Source organism: Electrophorus electricus, chromosome 3 (assembly GCF_013358815.1).
Source record: "Electrophorus electricus isolate fEleEle1 chromosome 3, fEleEle1.pri, whole genome shotgun sequence".
In the NCBI taxonomy this organism is placed as follows: domain Eukaryota; kingdom Metazoa; phylum Chordata; class Actinopteri; order Gymnotiformes; family Gymnotidae; genus Electrophorus; species Electrophorus electricus.
Window position 1 is genome coordinate 26,885,168 of NC_049537.1, and position 14,845 is coordinate 26,900,012.

The window sequence follows — 14,845 nt, forward strand, 5'->3', positions numbered from 1 at the left end:
GTGTGTGTGTGTGTTTGTTTGAAAAGCCCTACTCTCTACCCAGGCTTCTACTCAAAAACCTTGCAGCATTAATGATTTTCTTGGAACTTTTGTCTCTTCACAGCTTGCTTCAGATGGACATGGACCGAGGACTATGCCTCCTCACTGCTTTTGAACCAGACACCACTTACCAATACTGTCTCCCCACCAGGGGTCCAGAGGTAGATGGAAGGCTGAAAGCTGAGGAAAAACTGGAATGGCATGAGGCTGGAGGATGAATGCCCTGGGTGGTTTTGGGCATATACAGCCCAAGGGAGTAAACTAAACTTGTCACCCTGCCAGATCTCTGCATTATGAACAGATATTGTTTGAGCTCGTTGTCTTGCCACTTGGCCAATGGATTCAGGTTAATTTATCATAACCTCTAAGCCTTCTAGACCTAACATGTAAATAGTCTACCTCAGTCAGATGTTATGTCCTCTGGCAGACTGAAACTATAGGAGATTGTGAACTAAAAGCAGTTAAAAAGGATGGCCCAACTGGCTTGGCATGGAGAAAGCTACTGGGTTTTATCGATATATTGCAAGTTTCAATGGTCAGTATTATTTATGAAAGTATGAACAGTACATACTGACCAGTGGCTCCACTTGTCATGGCAAAGAGCTCTACATTGTAATTCCTCTCATATGGCATCATCCTTATTGACAGTCTTGGAAAGGGGCCACTCCATCATTGCTTTCACTTTGTGCTTCTCCATGCATACACCTCAGGTCCCAAGGACATATCTTAGGAAAGAAACAGTTGTTAGGTGAACAGTGGATGACATTCCTCTGCCTTAGCAAACAAGTGGTGCTCCAACAGCATCACCAACAATGCCCTCACATGATGAATATGGTCCTCCAGGCTAATAGAGTAGATGAGGAGGTTGTCAGTGACAAACTGGTGGAGCATGTAACATGGGACATTGTTGATGAAGGCCTGAAACACTAACGAAGCATTAGTTATCTCACATAGCAACACTAAATGCTCACAGGAGACTCAGCTCCATCCCAGATGCATACTAGATTGTTTGCTGTACACAAGCACTTCATACAGTTGCCTCAGTGCAACTAACTGAGGGGTAACAGAAATTCAATGTAAAGCCCTTTGTATTCAATTACAGCATCACGTCCACCACCTTTCTTTTCTACAAAGAAATACCCAATTGAGACTGGAGACATAGATTTGTGGATGAACACCAGCCTATTCCTCTTTGATGCAAAATGGTGCATGCAAAATGGAACTAGAAGCTCATGGGGAACTATAATCTTTCTTCTTAGAGGTCCAGGAGGGTTGTGTTTTTTTCTAGCCAGAGAGACCCAGGGCAACTAGGTGCTAAATAGAGTCAATGATGAATAAAGTGTCAGTTTTGATGTAAGAATCACTAACTAGAAAAAGTATGGAGTGTATTTGGTCCTGGACCCCCAAGCCCAAGGGGCAAACATCAGCAGAATGGACTAACTGGACTAACATGTGTTTGGCATAATTTTACAGGAATTTGGAGGGCTAGGACCAATTGCAGATCTATGAAGCTTCCAGCAGGCCATGAACCAATTATATCTGCATCACTGTACCATAGATTACTGTACCATAGATTCTGAGATTCTGACTGAGTTCTCTTGGCTTTTGGGTGAGCCCCACAGTCTGCACAGATATGGCCTGAACCCCCACAGTACAGAAAGGTCCTCAGCTTCATGACCTAAACAGGACAATAAATCGATCACAGTACTGCATCTGCAATCTCTGTTGTTTCCAGACAGTAATTGACAAGGTTCTTGCTTTCTGAAACAAAAATGAAACTAAGAAGGCTACCTTAGATTGTATGAAAGAGAAATAAGATGATTGATAATTAATATAAATAAGAATTGTAACAGAAACCTGCCACGGTCTGTGAGGTAACTTTCATGCTTGTCAGGCCTGGAGAATTTGAAGTTCTGTGAAACAACAGGATGGATTTGTTTCCTTCCTTGGATGAAGTGGTTGCAGATACATAGAGAACAGATAGCTGGTGGCTAAAGGCTACAACTGAGCAAGTGAGTTGCAGCTAAGTATGGCGCTGTTGTTGAAGCTGGAGCTATTGCTGTAAGCTGATCTGTTTCTACTGGGTGAGTAAACCTTCCCCTCATGGACTGTCTCTGGCTCTGGTGCAGTGTTCTTGGCAGTATATATTGTCTGTGGCAAAGCTTTCTGTAAGAACTCATAGGATATGGAAGAGAACTAGTGCATATTTAATAAATAAAAAAACAAGGAAAAAAAACAAGAAATAGATCTGAAAACTAGAAAAAATACGACTGGGCAAAAAGCAAACACTAAGTGGAAGGGTTCACAACATAAAAATCAAGTGTGAGAGTACGACAACAAACAAGCAGCAGTTATTCAGAATTCAGGAGAGGAAGATCACTTGAGCCATGTTGCTGAGTGCAGACCTATGATACTCAGGAAACACTAAGGATGCAAAAGAAGGTGTATTTATTGTGTGTTGAAAGTAATGAGAAATGTTTAAATTATGAAATCTGACTTGTTGCATCTTTGGAATGTTTAATATGTGGATTATACATCTATTTATTTATTTATTTATTTATTTGTTGGCTAACCAACAAATCCTGTTAAAGCTGAACACATAGCTGTCACATCTCCAAATCTCTTTGATACACCGAGTCAGTCAGTTTTCCAGACTGTGTTTTTTATCTCTGTACCTTGAGTTTGGATCCTCCCCTGTCCTTTTAGTGTAGCAAGTGCTGTAAGAAGTCTTCATCTTAATTGGTTTTGAAAAAGAGCGCCGTGTTGGACTTCACATGCTTGGAAGCTAATTATGCACTGACTCAGTTGCCATTAAGATGGCAATTGCATTAAACTTAGTACAATATAGTACAGTAATTATCCATTGATTCACATTCTCCTTAGGTCCTACCTTTTGGCTGCAGTTTCACTCAAGCAAAGGGAACAAATATTTTCTGATTTTGATAAATATCAAACATACAGGCTTATTTATTGTACCACAGATAAGCCACCTATTTCAGTTTAGAGATTGCTTATCTTTAAAAATGTACATAATTTGCAATCATCACAATATATCATATTAGTATCATTACAATATATCATATTTTAATTTTTATTGTATTTATGTCACAATTAAGAATATTTAATAAATACAGAGACAAAAGAGGAGATCATAAACAATATATGGTAATTCATTACACTGTGTAAGAAAAAGACATGCTTTTTCTCAGCTCCATGAGCATGAACACATCATGTGCATTCATTAGTCTTAGATGGCTCACACCACACAAAAATCAATACACAACAGGATGTTGATATATAATCAAAGCAAGCTAATAGTATATAGTGCATTTATTTGTTATATTTTTTATTTTTATAGGAACTACCCTTAAACCTTCTAAAAACCTTTCTGCAGATCCGAGATATATATATATATATATATATATATATATATATATATATATATATATATATATATATATATATATATATATAAATAAATATTTATATATATATGAGACACAAGATATATAGATATATCTATATCTATCTATTGATATATCTTGCACAATATGAGACAAATTTTTGAAAAGGATGAATATTGGGTATCCAAAAACAGCAAGCACACAGTGACTGTTCTCAAAACTATCGTTTTAAAACCACACTGAATCCCTTAACCACTTTTACTTTGCACACTTGTAAACTTCGTAAGAAATACCTACATTTCACATACACTGGCCACTTTATTAGGTACACAAATCAAGTGAAGACTATAGCCCATCTGGAATACAGAATTTGTCAGCCACCCTCTACTTCACTCATCACTGGTTAGTTTCTCATTAGAGGACCACTGCTAACCAGATAAGTGGTACTGGCCGGATGTTGGGCCAACAGCATTGGTGGGCTTTTTATATGTACCCTGTGTCACTCCTGGGCTGAGAGTCATCTTTCACTCAACAATGTCTCGCAATGTCTAAATAGTCTGGTGGTCATAAACCGACCACTGCTGAAGGGCTATAGGATGGTTAGTACATAATGAAAAAAAAAACTGATTATAGACTAGGAGTTTCTAATAAATTGGCTAGTGAATGACATATATCTTATTATAACTTCGCCTTTGCTTGTTAAATCTTACAGTGAATTTCGTCTTGAAGCAAAATGAGCTGATTGAACTGCCGCAACATGCTAAAGTGATATTTACAAATCCAGCTTCACTGGTCAAGAGATTAGTGCAAAACAGGCTCTTGGCGTATATGTTTTTTAATTTAACGTTTTAATGTATTAGAGCACGATTCTAAATTCTTAGCGGACTACGTACGCATTCAGAGCTTTGGATTGAGGTGCTTTTCATTAGCTCGAAAAAAGAAAGGGAGGCCGTCTCGTACATATATACTGACTGAGGGGGGAGTGTCATTTCTGAAACCCAGACACGGAGCGACGACTCATCACCGCTGCCAGCCACCTCTGCGATTCTTGAGATTAATTTCAGAAATAAAGCGAGAAGGCCTGGTGAGTGATCATTTTTAAGCGTTAAGTTCTGCTTATCTTATTTCTAGGTATAATGTTTAATATGTTTGTTATAGTTAAATTAACGCTAGGTTATTAGTGTCCCGTTGTGTCGATATTCCGTACTATTTTTTTGGTGATATATTTATTGCTGTATTTATTACACGTGCAGAATACAAACTGCCTTTCTCTCCTGGAGGATGATGTTATAAATTTGAACGTAATAGTCTGTTGTATCGTAAGTGTGGGATTAGAATGAGTTTTCAGTGGCGCAAACTGAATCTGAGCGGCAGCTATCACAGTATCAACAGATTTTTGAATAGGAATTGAATTGTTATAGTTCGTTAAGATAAATTACTTGATCTCTTTAAATAGTATTAAAATCAAACCCGTTTTGTGTAAACCCGTGTATATCTCATGGTTTGTTTGAATGCAGGCCTATATTTCTAAGAAAATATACCATTAAGCCTAATTTAAATATCGAATAATCAGCCAGAATTCACGCTCCATAAAAAAAAGAAGTTATCTTTATTTCTTTATATTATTCAGCATTTATTTGTATTCTTGTACCATTTTAATAGTTTCTTTTGAGGTTTAATTAGATTTTTTTTTTTTTCCCAATCAGGAGCTACTGTTTTTAATCACTTTAGGATGAATATGTGCGACTGGATATGTGGGATTTGGATTAATTGCATATCACTGTTTGCATTACTCTAAGTGACTGCAGACATATATTTAACATTGCCTTTTGTTTTCCACAGAAATAACTCCTACTTCAGTGTTTGTCATGGTGATCGGTGCAAAGCCAGAAATCAGGAACATCCTGACCATCAAACCTCAGAGTCTCTCCAACAGAGTCTCAAACCAGAAAGGGTTAAAGACTTACAAATAAATACTTAAGTTGCGAAAGCTTAAACGAGGAAAGTGTGTGTGTGCATACACACATAAATACATAAAGAGAGAGACAGGGAGAGAGAGAGCACATAAAAAGCTGTCTCAATGAAACCCTCAATGTCAAGATGAATTAAGACCTGCACAGTGACTAGCCTAAACTCTACTCCTGGTCAGGTCATCTGGCATACCTGGCATCCTCTGGGGAATCATGGGTTGTGGAGGTTCTAGGACAGATGCCTTGGAGCCACGGTACTTAGAAAGCTGGACTAAAGAGACCGAATCCACTTGGCTGACCAGCACAGATACAGACATACCTCTGTCATCAATCCACAGCATTCCCTCAGAGAATTCCTCCGAGGCTGGCTTTACATCGGAGAAAACAGGCAACCCTGGTAAGGAGAGTCTGGTAATATGAGTAGGGTGATTGAAATGACTATGAGGAAGCATTAAAGACTGAGTTTATATATATAGGAGGCAAATGGGAATGAGGAGCACAGCTGATGAAGGACCTCTGTCCAAAACATTCTGTTTCTCTGGAAACTGTGTACTTTAGTACAATTTTGAATCTCTCTCTCTCTCTCTCTCTCTCTCTCTCTCTGTGTATATATATATATATATATATATATATATATATATATATATATATATATATATATATATATATATATATATATATATGTAAATAATTTTACAACACAATGTGGCCCTTAACTCATAGTCAAAACATTGATTTATTGACCAGCCCCATGTTTTTACCTAGTGCAGAAGAGAGAAGAGTACCAAGACACCAGTACTGGTGAGCAAACGGTTCCACCAGGCTTCTGTTGCCATGGCAATGGCTACATCCCTTCTGTGGCTCACTACATAAGGATGGTCTAGGCTTTACACAATAAGAGCTCCTTATCATCTAAAACACAATTATTACAGTAGCTAGGCAGCCTATAAGGAATTGATGGGAAAGCTCAGACTCTTGGTACAAAATAAGCTGCATTGTCAGTGCCTTTCAGCTTGACTTTTCAGCATTTCTTAATTGTAAGCTGATTTTCACTGAATAGTTGTGTAGATGTCAGTGTTTAAGATTTGGCTTCATCTTTTTTGAATGTGTGGCAGGGCATAGCACAATGACTTATTATCCATATAATCTGTATTATTTTACAGTTGAATACATGAATCATCCACCACCCATCTGAATAGCGGCTGTCTTTCAAAACACATACTCAAGTTCTATGCACTCACCTACTATCAAGAAGCCCTGGATGAATATAGCATAAATACAATACTTGAGATGTGAAAAACAGTTAGTGTATAAATCTCAAGATGAAATTCACACCCATTTAGTGGGTTTTCAAGGTTTCCAGGTTCAGCTCGAATCTAAACTCACAATACTTGGTTCACCGAGTTTGAGCTTCAGTTTTCATTCTTATCATTTGTTCATCTCTATCTGCATAGATATCTTTGACGATGGCCTGCCAGCCCCTGCTCAGGCATACTTGAAGGTGAGCTCTGCTGTGTCTGAAGCTGGCCTCACTGATGAAAATCTGGGTGGCCCTCCTGCAGTATCCGCCAGCCAAGAAGAAAAGGGGCTCTCTTCCCCTGGCACCACGGTGCAGAGGAGAAGCGTCTTATGCACTGAGGAGATCGTAAGAAATGTTCTAGTCAGCAACAATTTTCCATGTGAAACCATGCATTTGATTTCAATCTTAATGAATAGTTTTTGGCTAAACATTATCCCACCAATATAAAACCCTATAAACCAGATGGCCCTAGAACTGTATACTTAATGCACTCTATACTTTAGAACACTTAAAGTGACTAGTTGAAAATCCACAATGGATGGCTTCAATTACTGGGAAAGAGCTTTTATGTACTGGTCAAAAATCCATTTCCAGCTTCAATTATCTGTCTATGTCACATTCTTTAGACCAAGTGGCAAGATAACAGGATGTCCACCAAGCAGGTGACCATCACTGTGACTCAGAGCATCCGTCAAGTAGACAAGAGTGGGAAAATCAAGGAAAAATCCCACACTACCTTTGAGGTCATGAAACCCCGAGATAGTATGAAGGAAGCAGCAGTAGACTCTATAGTAAAATGAAAAAGATACCATGTTGACATTTAACGTGGACTGCCATAAGAAGATATGTTGGATTTTATGCTTTGTAAAAACTGTGATGAATGGTAGCCACCATGGACCAAAGAAGAACTGAGTGCAGGTCTGAACTGAATTTTATAGAAGCACACCAGGACTCTTGATTGAGATGCAGTCTGACTTACTTTGTTAGAATATTTTGAATTCAATGGTCTTAAGGTTTGTGTTTTGTGTGAACTTTAAATTCTGATTTTAGCTAATTTATACCATATACATGATTTTATGCATCATTATTCTAAACTGCTTCATCTTTACGTCTGACCTCTTTAACTCTAATGACTCTAATTGGAAATTGCTTTATGCTATTGTTATACAGTATGTTATACAATATGTAAACTAGTATTTGATAACATTAAAAAATGCAGGGCAGATGTGGGACAATCAAAAGATAAACACCAGAGGGCCTCTAAAGCTATTTTAATTTTATGAAGAATTATTTTGCTAAGCTTAAAAAATATTATACAAAGAACACATCTGTTTTATGCTTAAAACTGTCAGGGTAATATCTAGCTATTATGCCCATAATGAGTGCATTTAACATAAAGGCAAAGGCCATCTTAAAAGCTGTCAAAATACCCAATAACAAATTGGCCTTGCAGTTTGCCTCCACTGGTATGACATGTCAGATGCTATAGCACCATGCTTTGCAAATGTTTCTACTCATCTCTTCATCCATGAATTCATTTTCATGTTAAAGTCTAAGCTTTTTGCAAATGAACCCATCAAAGCTGTATTTTAATGTGTTGTACATTGTCATTCTTCTTTTTGCCTGGTTCTTATGTTTTAAGTCAAAGATTATGTGCTTTCATGCTTAGAAACTCCTGTCATCAAAATATTTGTTTAAGCACCTCATTTAATTTAAACTTTTAAATGCTTATACTTTTCAGCATACTTGTCACCATCTTCAGACACACAATCAAAATCCTTCCATTACTTGTGAGCTGTCCAGTGTCAATATTTTACAGTTCAAATGAAGTTTTATGCCAAGCAAAAACAAGCAAGTATGATCAAAAATAACCAATATGGACATTACCCATTTTGAGTTTTTATTCAGTGTTGAACTGTTAACATGCGTGATCTTTCCAGATAGGTTTCAAGGCATTCTTTGATTCTAAATACTTACAAATGAAAATCTTCCAACCTACCAAAATATAGGAAATATGGGTCTTAATATCCTAGATATTTTCGTTATCGCATTGTTTTGTTTAGAATAATCAACAGAAAAAACAATGTCCAGGGTTCTATTATGACACTGTGAAAACTTTGTTCTTGTTGGCATTGTTTGCATTTTCCTGTTTAGCTAAGGACAAAATATCTATTGGAAAGTGTTCCTCAATAAAAGCACAGATTCAAAGTGCACATGGTGCCACCATCATTTAAGAAGACAACTGATACAAAACATCTCAAACTCAGGCACATGCTGGAACAACTGCAAAAGAATGAACCATACACATGTTTGAGTTCTGCGAGTCCAAAGAGGGTGACTCTTTGGGTATGCTCATTGCCTCTAGCTCTTTCTGTGCATTAATCCAGGACTTTGTTAAGTAGCTAGATGGTCAGCTCTGAGTGGAGTTAGTCCAGGACTTCAATAAGCTGCTGGATGGTCAGCTTTGTCTGAGTGGAGTATGAATTTCCCTTTGCGGATCATATTCCACATGTCCTGCCCTAAAGCGTTGTTCCTCTTTGTCCAGCCACTGCTGAACACTGAATTCTGGAAAGAAGAAGGCAATCTCTCGCTTAGCTGACTCCGCCGAATCTGCGAGGGTGCAAGAGATGATTTTAGTTTTAGCACAGAGGCAAGGAGAGATAGTGCTGCTAAAAGCATTATTCACAGGCAAGAAATGCAGGGCAGATTACAAACAAAAACAAAAACATGGTCAACAGGCCATGGACGCATGTGTCATGGGCAAATGTCTTTATTCAGCCTGTGAGGTGCCTGCATGCTCTCTGTGTGCATCCATTGGAAAATGCTCATATAACTGAGCAAGACTGGAAATAAATTGGGTTGTTTTTTTGGGGGGGCAGCAGGACAATAGACTGCTGCTGTCCAATCTAGTCCTCAATATTCAAGACAAGATCTGCAGTCAAGGACTTGGAAGAGGCAAGGAAAGCCTTTGTGTTCTCAGTCTACTACAGTCTACTACATTAAGACTATCTGTTCAAGAGTTCAATAGTCAAGAAGCAGTTTGTCTGTTTTCTTTGGATAAAACATTGGAGAAAAACAATTCATACTTGCACTTACAGAAACTAAGGTAAAGTACATTATAATTGGGTGCTTTACAACTGAGAAGAATTGACTGATACTTCTATTGTTAACCCTATCTTACATTGTTCAGTACTAAATTATTTAAAATGCATAGCGTTCTACATGCTTAAATGTGATTGACAACAAAATCTAATGTTCAGCACTCTGCATTAATGATTCCATGTGAAATGTGTCAACAAAGGAAAGACTGTTACTCACAGAGGATTTTGGAAGACAGTTCTTTGGCAGAAAGCTTATTTATTTTTGCCATTAAGTTTGACATGCAAGCACTTAGTTTGTGAACATTTACTAATTCACATCTACTGACTTTTAAAATCAAAACTTGTGACATTTCTGTTAACATATCAGTGGGTACCTGAACCATGAGTGGTGTTCCTGGTATCAGTGAGCCCATACAGGGCTCTCACGGAGTTTGGCGCAGTGTACCGCGCCCGATACACTTTAGTAGGACCCATCAATTCCCGCCAGTGAGCAACAGCATCCTCCCTGGCCAGGATGTAAGCTCTCATTGGACCACTGTAAAGTAAGCAAGGTATGTATATAATGATCATTGGACCCTAAGGTGTATAGTGAAAGACAGGATGTCAGCATTAGCTCTGAAGCAGAGGTATTCAATCCAGACCTTGGGCCTGCTAGTCATTTCAGGTTTTTGTTCTGTTCCCCCACACACTGGCCAAGTAATCAGGACTTCCATGATTACCTTGTTCAGGTATACAAGGAGCTGAAATAGAACAAAAACCTAGAATGGCTAAGAAGGCTCCAAGAACTGAATATCTCAGGACTAAAGCTACAAGATTTATATAGCTTCTTTGAATAAAGACCACACTTATGATTTCTCGAAATAAAGGTGAAATCATGAATACAAGTATAAAGAATTATATTTAATGAATGCATCTATCTGAGTCTGGGCCAGAACCAATAGCATATATTAGAATAACCAGATACTCATTTAAGTGAATACAAAGCAGAGAAAATCTAACTGGAGTCACTTCAGGTGTCATGCTGATGGCTCACCTTTGTTTTCACAGGCAATAATACAGCAAGAGGACAGGATGCCATGGTAACAAGGCTTTCACTACTTAGCCCAATGGCAAATGCAGCTTGAAAAGACCATGCCGGTGGGTGGCTTGTCACCCAAAAGCAGAGATCAGTTCTTATAATTCTTAAGTTCTAAACACAGCATGTCATAATATGCACTGCAAATTACTAATTTTCCAAAGCTTAGTCATTAAAACTTTTGCCTTCACCAATACAACATAGATTGTCATTTATCTGAAGGCCAAATGTGAAGCATATGTTTCTGCTATATTCTCCAAATCTATATGGGACCTATATACTACTAGAAGATATTTAATAATGATATATAATTGAGGGTTTTAATTATGAATTGTTGCAATTTTCATTTGAAAAACATATATACATATAAGTGCTAAATCATTCAAGGAATCTGGTGACAAATCAGATGGTATTTAGTAATTAGATGACCATACTTGCCTTGACATGAATTCAACAAGTCGTTGGTAGAAGAATCGTCCTGCAAAGCAACAAACAGCACAATCAGTAAAAGGTTGCAGGTAGCCTGTGCTATTACCAGCAGGCATGACCTGGCATGGGCAGGGAGACAGAAACCAATTTGCACTTCAAACAAGCTACAGCACAGCTTCTCCTGGAGGCAAATATCTTCTAAGGCTGGCAATTCCCTATCAGGCTGGTCCTGGGAGTCTGCTGAACCACTGTGATATGACTCATCAGATAATCCAGAACTAGATACACACACAAGTGAGCTCCTTCCTCAGTGTCTTATAACAACTAATGACAGCTGGTGTCATTCATTTCCCTGGGAAAAAAAAAAAAACATGCTCCTAGAACACAGTGAATAATGTGAATGACACTGTGTGGTGAGGACAAGCAGTTTGTTGTCACTCTAATTAGCACAACAATCTAAATAATAATAGCATGCTATAAGCAAGCTCTACATGAACTGCTGTTCTAAACAACTGGTGTTTAACAATTGTTTGTAATAATATTCACAAAATATGTAATGGTAAATTGTAGCAGTAATATATATTTTATCTTTAAGGGCAGGTTTCCATGATTATAAGAACCAATCTCCATCATTTATTATTTTAGAATTTTATTGCTTTTTCTTCCCCTTTGCCTGACCTTCAGTGAACTCACATCACCCTTTCACACTGCCTTAAAGATGATATCATAACAAAAATTATGGGGCTTTACCACTATGTTCTGCATAAAAGCTTTCAGAATCTTTCCTTCTCCACCACAGATCTTTCTTCCTGACAACGATGAAGTTGTTCTCCAGAATCTTCTGGTGAAGAGTCTTAAAAGCAAAATAGGTACAATGATTACAAATGTAACCAATGCTGAAATGTCCTTGATATCTCTACCTATTAGTCAGAATAAATCGATGATGCCTGTAATGTTTGTAAATCTTTTAATTGTGAATTAAACACTTAAACTAATAAGGCATGGTGAACACAATGCAATTCTACTGTTTATCTGAAAATACAAAATCCAATTTAAATGAGCCCAAACCCTTTCAGCTATGGTGGTCCTTACAAGGGGCAGTCGTTATTTTCCATAGGCCTTAGCTAAAATGGCAAAGTTGCCCTTTAGTGGACATTGTTCAAAGTAAGTGCTACAAAAGCCCCACTTGATGACTGAATCGGGATCAGAAGCACCACCTACATCGGGGACTTCTCATCCTTCTACAGAAAAAGAATTGTAGATTAATTTTAGAATACAAAAGGTAATATGTAGGGAACCATAAAATTATTATATTGTTTTTCCGTAAGTATCAAATTATGATTAACTATGTGTCCGATACACTGGACGTTATGCATCCTAGCAATGTTTCAGTTACCACACGTTCTACTACAGGGGTATATTTTGGTGAAAATGCTTGTTTATTTATATTTGCTCCTTACATTTTTTTTTTTTACTGTTTCTATTTTTCACCATGCTTTTATTGCAAAAAACAAATGTGTGTAAAGTGGAAATGTTGCTTTCACCTAGCTTGTGACTGCAGTGTTAGCGTCGCCATTATTTACCTCAAGGTTAGAACATGACGGGGTGTCAAACAAGCAAGTGAAGGAAATAACAAATGAGTCAATTAAGAAGGACACAGGCACTGACAGACTTTTGAACATCTCAAGGCCTCTTTCGGTACAACAAACACAGGAGAGGATGTGACCACTTTAATGCCTGGTACCTACATAGAAATTCAGAACTGGAAATAAAGGATCTTCAGCATTTCAAAGCATTATAGCGCAGGCATTCATTAATGCTTCTGTTAAGACATGCAAAAGAAAAAGACCTAGTGGGACCCCAGCTCCTTTGAAGCACAAAGCAGGGTAAGGCACACACAGGTCGGGTTTAGCCCTGGAAAATACTGGCCCTGCAGCACTGAGGCAGAAAATGCAAAAATGTCATGATTCTGCATGTACAAAAAAAAACAAAGTTTATCTGCATGTGGTGTCTTGAGTATTTGTGGCCTGAATGCTGAGGTACAAATAAACTCATTCAATGCAACTTAAGAAAGATTTCCAAATTTCCGTTTAGATTGGAGATTGGAGATTCATGGATTGCAGGTTTAGGGGTTTTGGGGTGTGGCATTATAAACATGCAGCCTTTTCACAGGGCAACAGACTCTAGCTGATGTTTTCGCAATAGACCGCTAAAATGTATATTTTACTTATTCCATAAAAAAATTTTTTAAAGGACAGAATAATTTTGTTTCTTAAACAACAATACAAACATTTTTAAAAGTCAGGTTGACATAATTCGTGCATAAAGGGTAATGAGAAGTTACCAAAAATGTCTGCAGAGAACAAGGCCACAAAATTAAAAGTAACTAAACTAGCTAGTATTTCATTTGCATCCACCTGCACAAATGAAAGCATGCTAGTCGGCAGCGTCAAAGCCAGCCCGCCTGAAGTAATCTTAATTAAAGACACTTTCATGTCTTTAAACCTGTAGATTGCGGAAATTAAATAAGGGGAGTATGGGGTGGTGGGCGTTAATAGCTCCCTGCCCACGGAAATAGATATTGCCTCACCTCCAGTATTAGAGGATGAGCAACAGCGTCCGGTTTGATGACCGCAAGGGTGAGCTGCAGTACCCTTTCACATCGCAGCGTTGTCATAGTTATGACCTCTGCTTGCGTTAAGAAAACAATTCTACGCAGTCAAACGTTCAACGCCAAGCCCTTGTATATATTTGTGTGACTTTAGGTACTTATGAATAGCAAAGGTAGCTAGTTAGCTAGCGTGCTTTAAGGCTAAAACTAAAACTAACTAGTTATCTGACATTTCACAGCAATCAAAATCATTAACCTCGCCAACAGTCTCATACGCCTTGACTCTCTACATTTTACGATAAAGCATTTTTCAGCATTTCCTGCCTCTTCGCGAGTCATAACACGTAGGTACGTGCGCCGCCATTTTTTTATTGCATAAACAGGAAGCGAAGTCGTCTAGTCCGTCTTCACAAGAGGCGGGACGCTTCATATGAACCACGCCTTTATCTGAGGATATTCACGGTAGGGAATTGGTAGCTATCAAAGACAGTAGTAGCCTAATTTATTATTTATTATTATTAGCATAATTTATTGACAACTTGCAAAATCTGTGTGTGTGTGTGTGGGGGGGGGGATCAGGATTAACAGAAACAATTAAAGGTTTGTTACAGAGAATGGAGTCTTTGTAATAAAGTTTATTGATTAAAAAAACCCAAAAACTTTCTGTGCTGCATTCTTCACTTGTCCAGAACCTAAATTGTAGAAGAGAAAAGTTTCTCTATGACATAATAATATAAATAAAAATAATAATGATAATAATAATAATAATAATAATAATAATAATAATAAAAGAAGAAGAAGAAGAAGAAGAAATAAGAAATATTATCTTAATATTATAATATTATAAATATAAGAGATATTATAATATTATATAAGAAGAAGAAATATTATCACTATTAATGTTACGTGTGAGTGC

General features: G+C 37.6%; 2 protein-coding genes across 2 annotated transcripts; one reads left to right on the forward strand and one right to left on the reverse strand.

Moving 5' to 3' along the window:
• Nucleotides 1-4,448: 4,448 nt before the first annotated feature.
• baalcb (BAALC binder of MAP3K1 and KLF4 b) lies at nucleotides 4,449-8,924 on the forward strand. The gene is made up of 4 exons (XM_027003000.2): nucleotides 4,449-4,527; nucleotides 5,286-5,810; nucleotides 6,868-7,058; nucleotides 7,340-8,924. Exons 2-4 carry the CDS (start codon nucleotides 5,627-5,629, stop codon nucleotides 7,511-7,513), a joined length of 549 nt encoding a protein of 182 aa, XP_026858801.1. The 5' UTR covers nucleotides 4,449-4,527; nucleotides 5,286-5,626; the 3' UTR covers nucleotides 7,514-8,924.
• Nucleotides 8,535-14,387, reverse strand: nme6 (NME/NM23 nucleoside diphosphate kinase 6). The gene is made up of 5 exons (XM_027002998.2): nucleotides 13,909-14,387; nucleotides 12,069-12,171; nucleotides 11,328-11,367; nucleotides 10,189-10,349; nucleotides 8,535-9,323 (listed from the first exon to the last, which is right to left on the reverse strand). Exons 1-5 carry the CDS (start codon nucleotides 13,993-13,995, stop codon nucleotides 9,172-9,174), a joined length of 543 nt encoding a protein of 180 aa, XP_026858799.2. The 5' UTR covers nucleotides 13,996-14,387; the 3' UTR covers nucleotides 8,535-9,171.
• Between the last annotated feature and the right edge of the window lie 458 nt (nucleotides 14,388-14,845).